Source organism: Priapulus caudatus, unplaced genomic scaffold, assembly GCF_000485595.1.
Source record: "Priapulus caudatus unplaced genomic scaffold, Priapulus_caudatus-5.0.1 Scaffold1187, whole genome shotgun sequence".
Lineage (NCBI taxonomy): Eukaryota > Metazoa > Priapulida > Priapulimorpha > Priapulimorphida > Priapulidae > Priapulus > Priapulus caudatus.
The window spans coordinates 54,337-65,188 of NW_014578248.1; the positions used below are offsets into that span (position 1 = coordinate 54,337).

At 49.3% G+C, this 10,852-nt stretch overlaps 1 protein-coding gene across 1 annotated transcript in view; it reads left to right on the forward strand.

The window, feature by feature from the left end:
- Positions 1-10,852, forward strand: part of LOC106815726 (zinc finger protein Pegasus-like) — a gene marked incomplete at its 5' end in the record, with an annotated part of 31,650 nt that overhangs the window by 14,606 nt on the left and 6,192 nt on the right. Inside the window, 1 exon segment of the mRNA XM_014820227.1 lies at positions 532-639. Coding sequence (XP_014675713.1) covers positions 532-639 — 108 coding nt within the window.

Sequence of the window (10,852 nt, forward strand, 5' to 3'; positions counted from 1 at the left end):
TGGCAATATTATTCTACTTTGTATGCGGTTCTAGACTACGTTCATGGTATTGCATTAAGCAGCATTCTTTGCTCTCTAAAATAAGACCAACCGCTTGTCTCTACGATACTCCTAGGCCGAGATATTGGAGCGTAATCATGCCTCCCACAGGCCTCACGCCGCCTCGCATCCACAATATTCACTATTATAAATATGAATAGGATATAATCCTTCTCGCCTTTTGGCTTCTTTCTGGCTATTATCGTTTTCCGTCGCCGCTTGGAGCCCCGAGGCGCCGTGAGGCCTGTGGGAGGGGAAGTTTACGAGCCAATATCTCAGCCTAGGAGTATCGTATTGACAAGCGGTTGGTCTTGTTTTAGAGAGCAAAGAATTCTGCTTAATGCAATACCATAAAATTATTCTAGACTCGCAGGCAAAGTAGAATCATATTGCCGTGAAATAGCACTATTTTCCCGTTTTTCCGTTATAAACTCTAGGTGTTTATTAGCCCTTGGTATGATACGTATGCTAATTGCTTGTTGTTCCCTGTAGGATAACGTCAAGTACGTGAACAATACACTGAGTTACCAGAACTACGTCTCGCCCGACGCCAACGCATACAACAGTGACAGCAGCTACAACAATGGCAAGTCAGTGTCGGTATGTTGGCTCTTTTGACTTTTGTTTGCGTTTTACATACACGCGTACATGTGAATGTGAATATCTTAACGAGCACTGTTGCTGTTCGCGTGCCTAGCCTGGTACAATTGTAATAAATGTTGTCTATATGAACATGGTTGTCTTCCACGAGGGATAGGGGGAAGAATGATAATTAGAAGTGCATGGAAGAAGACAAGTCCTTATCTCCGGGAGCGGGAGCGGGAGCGGGAGCGGGAGCGGGAGCGGGAGCGGGAGCGGGTGGCATTTCGCGCCTAGTTTCAACGCGTAAATTAACCTTTCGAAATGCTAGGGGAGGGAAATGGGGGTGGGGAATGCCCAAATTCACCGCTGGGAATGCAAGGATAGGGGTGTAGGAAGGGCACATCTGTCTTCGAGGAAAGCTGGGAGAGAGGCGCGGGAATGGGCGTACAATAACCTTTAAGCATGCTGCTAGACGGTGGGGGATGGGTGCATATTTTCCTAGTAATGCCAGGAAAGTGGCGGGGGAAGGGGTGTAACAAAATCCCCTGCGGGGATACTGAGTGAGACAGGAGTGGGAAAAGGCGCAGCTTACCTTTGAAAATGTTGGAAGGAGTGGGGAAAGGGTAAAATATACATTTAGGGAAAGGAAGGGGGGAGAATTAATGCTACCTTTAGGAATGCTGGGGGATGAGGGAGACATGCCCTGACACTTGGGAACGTAGGGACAGGAGCAGGGGAAGAACGCATTTTTCTGTTTATTAATTATGACAGGGAGTGCAGGGGTAGAAATTAACTTTTGAACAAGGGAGTCCAACGGACTCCCTGCCCTCAAAAAGAGGGAGTCCGCAGCAAAATGAGGGAGTCCGTAGTCTGAAATTCAAAATTAAAGATTTGCTGAAAAAATATGGTAATTCCGCGAGGCCGCGCTCTGGACCGAACTGGTTAGTATAGCAGAATTTTCAGGGAGTCACACGGATTCCTGTAGATGTCAAATCAAGGAAGTAAATCAGTAAATCAGAGAGTATTTGACTCCGGACTCGTGTTAATTTCGCACCCTGGAGTGTATCGAAGGAAGGGTGTGGTTTACCACTCGGAATTCAGGGAGGGGGAGCGCGGGGGGGGGAGGTGCAGCCTCTGTTCCGGTTTATCGGATGAGTAGAATCCTGGAATGCTGGGAAAAGTTAGCGCCTACCCCCCCCCACTCCCGTGATGATGAGACATGGATGGTATTTCATCCTGTTGTCGCAGGGATCGTGTCTTGTGCGCGCGGATCTGCCGCTAGCGTTGTACCTGAGCAATGAATGGCAAGGAAACGTGCTGCGGTTGCAAACCAGGAAGAACCGGGTTTTTTTTTTTAATCTCGCGAATCGCAATAGCTTCGTCGTACGTGACCGAGCGCATGCGGATGCTAGATGACCAGGACCGTTGAAGACTGGCGTACGTGCGCACGCACTCACGCGTTCTCGCACATTTCCCCGTGGCGTACGAACGCACACACGCACGGGGAAAAAACACGCTCATGTACGGCCGCGTTGACACACACACGTACTCGCACGAGTCACGCCACGCACTAAACGCAGACATGTACGCGCGTGCACGCACGCACTAACGCAGACATGCACGCACGCACGCCGCCACTACGTGCAGACATTGCACCAGCGCGCGCTTCCGCCGCATCCTCCGCGGCTTGGTAACAGCGGTTAAGCTCTACGTCGACGGCCGCGAACATGCACATACGCACACACGCAGACATGCACGCACGCACGCACGCGAACACGCATGCGCGCTCCCCGCGCGTAAACGAACTGCGTAACAGCAGTTAACTACGCACGCGCACATACGCAGCGCACGCACACACACACGCACGCACGCACACATACGCCACGCACGCACGCACCACGACGCACGCACGCACGCCACGCAAGGTGCTGGCGAGTTGGAGGATGCGCAGTGGGGCGCTTTGTCTTAGTATTTCGAATGATTGCGTCTGTACAAAAGGCATTAGTGCTGCAGTCGCTCTGCATCCGGCACCCGGTGGCTCCAGCCGAGCACGTCTATACAGGATATATGTGACTTGCCGTAATGCGGAGTAGACTCAGTAAGACAACAGCAGGAGGCGAGGCGTTCACGGGGAGTGCCAGCCAGCAGCTCAATCTAATCTTTCGCGCATGCATATAAATCACGTCTGTTCGCAGCGCAGCTGTAAATTGTATCTCCTTGGGTTTTTTTTTCTGTCGTGAAGACGTAGGGTACTGTATGAAAACACTCGTCTATACCCGTACTGGTATGTTCCTGCACGTATGATCTTGGAGTATTATCAGACTTCTTATTAGAGATTAGATTATTATCAGATTATGGACTGATTATCAGAATGATTACTCCAAGGTATGATATATATCAGGAGTAGATAATAGGGAATTATCTATAGGGATTAATAATAAAGGGAATTAAAAATTAAAAATAAAGGAATTAATAATAGGGAATTAAAATAATCCCTATCATCTACTTCTGATATATATACTTGGCGTATCATACAAAAACAATAGGGAAATTAAGGAAACATACACATAGAATAGAGCGACGAGCAAATTTCGGTTGTGCTAGTTTTTTCTCGCTCTCCGCCACCACCACCGCGCGTACTAAATCAGGAAATATTCCGGCCATCGCGCACTGAAATGTGGGTCCTTGGAGTTTACTTTGATCAGGGGAAGTGGGGTAATGGCGGTGCAAACTCTGGGTTAATGACTGTCAAAAACCGTGCGCCGCGACACATCCTTTCGAAATGGGTTGACATGCCGGTCTCTCTGGCACGCCGAAGAAGATGATCTAGAATCTGAAGCTGGTCATGCGTGACCGCCGCTGTTTCCTAGTCGCCCCTCACCCTGCTGTTGTCCCGCGCTTCGCTTCCGACAGCGAGCGAGCGAGAGAGAGAGAAAGAGAGAGAGAGAGAGAGCAGGAGAGAAAGAAACGCGCCGGCGCGAGGAGAGAAGAGCGAAGAGAAAAGAGAGCAGAGAGAGACGAGCGAGAGTGAGAGCCGAGAGAAGAGAAGAGAGACCAGAGAGACGGGAGAGAGAGAGAGAGTGAGAGGACCCGAACAGAGAAGAGCGACGGAGAGAGAGAGAAAGCGTGCGAGAGAGAAAGCGCCGCGCAAGGAGAGAGCGACGAGAGAGCAGAGAAGATGAGAGCGAGAGAGAGAAAAGAAAGAGCTGATGAGCAGAAAGCAGAAGAAGAGATAGAGCAAGAAAGGAGCGACGGAGAGAGCGAGAGAGGAAGGAAGAGAGAGATGAGAGAGAGAAGAAAGAAAGAGCGAGCGAAGAGAAGAGAGAGAGAGAGAGAGAGAGAGAGGAGAGGAAGGAGAGAGAGAGAGGAGAGAGACGAGAGGAAGAGCGCGCCCTGCGCGCGAGGAGTAGAGGAGACAGGGCGCAGAGGCGGGGCGCGTCGGCGTGAAGGGATCAGTGCGTGCCGCACTCGCGTGCACTGCACGTGCGCTGCGGGAACACCGCAGTCCGCCGGGTGTCATCCCCTCGTCTGTTGCCCGCTCGTCCCACCTGTGTGGGTGTGTGTGTTGTTGCTCTCGCTTGCACCTCGCGTGCTCGCATTCATTCATCGCCTTCCTTTCCGCGTGGCCCGGCTCATGTTCATTCCGGGGATCCAGGCCGTACAGCGTCCGAGAAAACAGAAGCGCTCACACGACAGGGGTTGTACCCGTGATCAGTAATTCCCAGCGCGAAATCACGGCCGGTGTGTGCGTTCGTCGCGAGGATCCATCTCGGTCCCTGCGGACGTGTCGTCTCCAAACGGGAAACGCGTGTTCGGCGTGGTTTAGCGTCACCAGGAAACGCGTGTTTGTTGATGTCTGCAGCGTTTCTTACTGAAACGCGCGTTCCGTGTGGTGTGTTCCTCTTGGCAGTTTCTCGTGTCGTTAGGGAAACACCGCGATTGTGTTCATTAGAGATTCTTCGTTGCCACGGAAACACGCGTGTAGTTCTTAGTAGATCTTCGTTGCACGGAAACAGCGTGTCGCTGTTGCCATTAAATATTTCAACGTGCCACACCCCTGCTGTTGATTAAAAGATTCTGTCGTTTGGGACCGCGACACGCGTGGGTTCATTGGAGAGTCTAACGTTGCCACATAAAACACAGCATACGTTGTGCGTGTGTCAATTGGCAGTTATAGGCGTCACAAAAACAACCGCGCGTGTGCTTTCTCCTGGCGATCGGCTCTCCATCGTACCCACGCCGAAACCACGACTCTGCGCAGACAGGGACGTGGGCGACGGTGGTGGTGCTCACGTGTCAGCTGAAGTCGGAGAAAAGCTTCGCTGTCCGCGGCACCAGAGGCGCGCAAGGTCGACGCCTCTCCTTTATCGTTGGTGCTGGCCATTCGCGGTTGAATGCCGCGAGCCTATTGCAGCGTTTTGGCTAGCCTCCCGATCGGGCATGAAAGTAAGTCTGCTATGGCTTTATGAACGAAACACAGGCTTGGCAGAGACACCAATGGTTAATTGACTTTGGAAGGGTAGAGCTTCGCGTTTGCGTGGATGTATTATTGCATCGGCGGTATAGACAAATTGCACAGACTATATAGCTGTGCCGATTATACGACAAGTTTAACATATTCTGTCCAGAGCGATCCCCCTCCCGAGTTGAAGGCAACAATGTGTCAGCACGTGTTAGAAATGAGAACCTAAGGGGACAACTAGGTAGCACTAACTAATAGACTAGCTAACAGGACTCAGCGTAGGCTTAAGCAGTTAATGTTAGCAGCGGCGACAATTGTCGTGCTGGTGCTTCTCAACCACAGACAAACTCTACGCTGCATCGCTCGTCTTTTGAAACTATATGTATGTATGTATGTATACTATATGTATTATTATATATATATTATACTATATATATCTATATATAAATATAAATAACGTATGTATGTATATATAATATATATGTATTATGGTTAAAAGCCGGTCATGATCGCTTTGTAAAAGCTGCAATAGCTTGCGATTTTAATTACATGGACGGCTAGTTGGCAATTTGGTGCTGCCATAGTGCGCAGCAGGTTGATGACGGGAAGGACAGGCGCGCGCCTGGGGCGAATTGAGGAGGGAGGAGGGAAGGAGGCGAGGAGGGAGGAGGGAGAGGAGGTACACGAACACTGTAGATTGATTCGTTTCGGCTTGGTTCGCTGGCTTTGCCTGCAGACAGTTACGAATAACGATGGGAGCGCATTTAGTGTGATGTTTGCAACTGAATATGCCACCGACTTCTGAGAAATTTCGTTGGTGATACAGATAACAGCTATTCCGTTGTTCGCAGCCAACATGAACTAGTCTCCTGCATATAGGTATGTGTATATATGTAGGGTGCATATATATATAATATATTATATTATATATTATATAATATTCGATATATATATACATGCAAAGAGCCCGATTACCCTGTAATTAATGGGGCTTGATAATAATTATATTACATCATACATATATTGTCATATGGGTAGGCAAGCAGTGCGCCCCGCATGCCACGAATTTGCTTGGAGAGACGCGCGCTGGTAACGCGTTGTTACGGTGTGTCGCATTGCACCTCGGACTCACGGCCACGCAATGCCACCCGCTACCCTGCCAATGCCACGCCACGCCATCCTTCCATCGCGAGCCATGCGGCCTCCAACTAGCACCACGCCCCTCCCCACACAGCCAACCCACGCTAGCTCCACCCGCCACCCTCTCACTCGCCCACCCAACCCGCCAACCCCACCCGCCACCCTCCCACTGCCAGGCAGATTATCGAAAGCATCTCCGCTCAGACACTTGCAGAAGCCACGCCTACGAAGCCTTCGCATCTCCAGCCGCCCTTCCTCTCCCCTTACCCCCTCCCTCTCTCCCTCTCTCCTCCTCCCTCCTCCCTCTCTCCCTCTCTCCCCCTCCTCCCTCTCTCTCTCTCCCTCTCTCCCCCTCTCCTCGCAACCAGACGCGTCTCGTCGCCCAGCAACGCAGCCTCCGGCGAGAGCTGCGTGCGCGGGAGACAGCGATGCCGAGCATGCAAGGTCAGGGCGGCCGCTGCTGCTGCTCTGTGTTCGTCTGCGAGACAGCGAGAGATCGGCCCACGAGACAAGGAAGTTGGTTGAACACTAGTGGCCACTGTAGAGAGAGAGCGAGAGAGAGACGGGGGCCCGCTCGCGGCGCAAGAATTGTTAGAATTGTTACACAGAGTTCACATCCCTCTTAAAGTGGCACCAGTTGCACGCCGCCGCCGCGCAGACGCACGCCCGGCGTCGCGGCGCGCGCGACTACGTCGAACTCGGACGGACGTCGCGTCAGTCTAGATCCCGCTGCCTGTCCTTATGCCCTCGTTTTCTCTCCTAACGTGTGAGTCGGCGAGGAGAGTTCTTTGGACTTTGCTGCTGACGAGGTGTGGAGCGAGGGGGGGGGGGCGATGCAGCGGAGTGTGACTGGCAAACAAATTCTGGTGCACGACACTGGAATGAATTTATCTCGCGGTCGGTAGGACGTCGTCTGGGTATGGCCCCGGCGTGTCAGGTGTACCTAATACGGGACATTACTATCACCGTTTAACTACCACGTTTGAAAAATGGGAGCGGAGTAAAATTTCGCCAGGCCCCCAGCGAGCGAGCGCCCTCACGGTTGACTCAGCGTTTGCACTCGGGGTCGGGGTGCTAGCGATGTCTGTATTACATGTACATGGTGGTTAGTTAAACGTCGACATCGACTCTACCGGTATATATATATATATATATATATATATATATGTCGTCGCAGCTAGTGAGTATTTGCATAACGATAATGATGCAGTTTTGTACAGGATGGGAACGCTCCCCACGTGCTAGTACGGTCATGTCGTAATCACAATTTCAAAATTAGAAAATGGCCGCCTGGCAAATAATACTACTATCAAGATCTTATTCCAGAAGGTGATATGAATTTGATTTTCATCTTGTTCATCATCATCATCGTTGTCATCGTTGTCATCATCGTCATCATCATTACTATCCTTATTATCATTAGTGCTTTTCGCTACACTATTTGGTGATATATGCTTATATGTAATTGATTTATTAATGCTTACATTGTTATGACTGTCTGAGAAGCTGATGAATTGATTTATAGATCTATCGATTAGCGATTATAACGTCTGTATTTAAAAGTCCAGATTCCCATGTTATCGTGAGGCGAGCATGGAAGATTGGAAGTCATATCGAGTGCAGACGAAAAGGCATCAGAACATTTTTCGTGCCATATGTTGAAAATCGACAAAAGTCTTATGCTTCTTTCGTGAGTGATAATTTCAAAAGAGGGTATATTTATATATTGGTTAACTGATTATTTCGACTGGTCGAAACATTTTCAATTGGTTTGTAATGATAATCAAAGTGTCTTCTTACCTCTGTTTTCTCAGGACCCTCCGTATGGGGTTAAAATGTTAGTAAAAGTAAGCGATCTACGAGACACAGAGTAAACAACTCGTTAGAGTTCCACACCAACCACATGCTCGCGCGCATGTGTCTTTAGGACTGCAGCTATTAGCCTAGTTGAAAAAACCAAGCTGGCTTTTACTACATATATATGCAATTGTAATAATAACAGCAGCAACAACAACAACAACAACAACAACAACAACAACAACAACAACAACAACAATAATGTTATGATGCATGCACGCACGCACGCACGCACACACACACGCACACTCATAGCTATTTTGCGCAACATATTAGGGGGTAGATTTAAGTCAGTACAATTAACCTTGCTCATAAATTATATTCAATAACGGGCCTACTCGGCCTAGCGAATAGCTCGCATATGTGACAGCAGCAGTCGTGGCAAGGCAACTGCCTATTGTCTGGTGTTGCCACTCCACTTACATCCATAAATAGCACTGATGGCCATCTTGTTATAAATTAGGCACACCCGAGATAGCTGAAAACTAACCCCCACGGAGATTTTTTTTAGCCGCGCGATATCCCCCCCCGCCCCCCGCTATTTTATTCACTGCTCCTATTGTTCTGCGCGTAGTCCTACTGGAGTTTGTTTTCCGGTTGAAATCGCCCCGTGCTGCCATGCTGGTTGTTTATATGTAGCGCTCGCGGTTGACGGAGCGGTTTTTTAAGACAATTTACGAGACGTTTTGCTCGTAAAGCGGCGGTGCGTCGCGTAGCCGCGGGGTATCTGGAGTGCGCGGGGGTGCTAGGGACAGGTGTGTGTGTGTGTGCTCGTGTAACTGTGACACGGTCCGTGGTAGTAATTGCTCCATTGACCGCGTTTGTTCGCTGGCCTACAATCGTTCTCTCTCTGTGTGTGTGTGTGTGGTTTTTTTTTGGAAAACAATCTTAGATAAGGGTCACGTAGATGTGCGACATAGGGAAGTCGGATTGGAGACAGATATGTGACTCCTCGAGCGTTTTTGTTGTCGTTTAAGGTCACAGTCGTTGATGTCACGTTGGTGTTGTAGATCAGTGGCATATTTGTTAGTGAGAATCCAGGATGTAGACATATAATGCATGTACATACAGATTGCTGCTTGCTTCCCTTTCAAACACTTGAATCTATTGAAAAAAATTGGCAATGCAAACGATCGAAGCAGAAGCAAAATTTTATTCCTGTATGCAATTCTACTTATTTCTACTTATTTACTGATCGGGGACAGAATTGTGTACTAAACAAGAACTTCATGTCTGTATCTGGTAGAAATGATCATCATAGTACGCTGTGTGTCCGTGTTAAAATGACTCATCACTCGTAATAAATAGCATGCGCGTAATGTTTGCTGAAGCTTCATGGTTTCTGGAATAATCGAGATCATATTCTATTACATCAACAGTGTATAGGTCACCGTACGTGTTATTCGTAGTCTCCGCGTCGAATCTTCGTGAATCCTGGCCACGGCCTGCACTCGCGCGCCGTCGCAAGCAGGGCATTTGAAGAATTTAATCTCGTCTGGCACGTGGAATGAAATCGTGGAATCAAGCAGAACTTTCATTAGAGAGGGGAATGCACGTGGGCGGTCGAGACTCTGATATTGTGCAGGTTCTCTCCAGGCAATATCACGTAATCTTGAAGATGCCGAATAAACTCATATTCCGAAGTGCCGTGACATTCCGTGTATATGAACTGTAAGGACTTCCGTGAAAAAATGCCCGGCCGTGAAATTGGAAAGCTTACCAGAATGCTTGCAATAACCTGTATGGAAGGCAGCGTGATTACGTAATTTGTTGGCATTAATTAGTTGATTATAATTGTCAGGAGTGAATAGAAACATGGTTCTATGCCACAAGGAGCTAAATATAACAAGGAGAGGAAGCGGATTGGCTGTGTGCTGTTTGCTTCAAGGGCGCCATTTTTGGACCATAATCAGGTGAAACGCCTGTGCAGACCGAACCCAAAGACAATAGAACACTAATCTGTTCTAGGGTCTCTGCCGAACTCCAATTTGGGCCAGATATGGCGGCGCTTCCTCTCCTTGTTATATTTAGCTCCTTGCTATGCCAATTTTGCCATACCTCGATCGTGTGGTACACTATGAACATTCAGTAGTTGGAAAATGCTTGGAAGTCACTAGTATGCATCATCATTGATATGAATCATTGATCATGATTGATTTATCATTATTGATTCTTTGCAATGATCGCAACATTCATAGTTGTCTTCTGCTCTCTAACGAATGCTGTGGATGAGATGATGACATAGAGGCATAGAATGGAGACATTGTGGCAGTGGGGACAGTGGCATAGGAATTGGGGAGAGGGTGTTGTGGGGGTAGGGAGAGGGTGGTGTGGGGGTAGGGAGAGAGGAGCTTGAGATAAACATCGAGCATGATGTGAAGGCAGGGGGAGTGTGGGGTGGGGGTAGGGGTAGGGAGAGGGTGGTGTGGGGTCAGGGAGAGGGTGGCTTGAGGTAAACATCGAGCATGATGTGAAGGCAGGGAGAGGGTAGTGTGGGGTCAGGGAAGAGGGTGGCCTGGAGAAAGAGATAGGGTGACGTGAGGGCAGAGAGAGGGTAGCGTGCGAGCAGTGGAAAGGGTGGCATGGCAGCAGGGGAGAAGGTGGCCTGAAGAAAGGGAGAGGGTGGTGTGAGGGCAGTGGAGAAGGTGGCCTGAAGAAAGGGAGAGGGTGCTGTGATGGCAGTGGAGAAGGTGGCCTGAAGAAAGGGAGAGGGTGGTGTGAGGGCAGTGGAGAAGGTGGCCTGAAGAAAGGGAGAGGGTGCTGTGAGGGCAC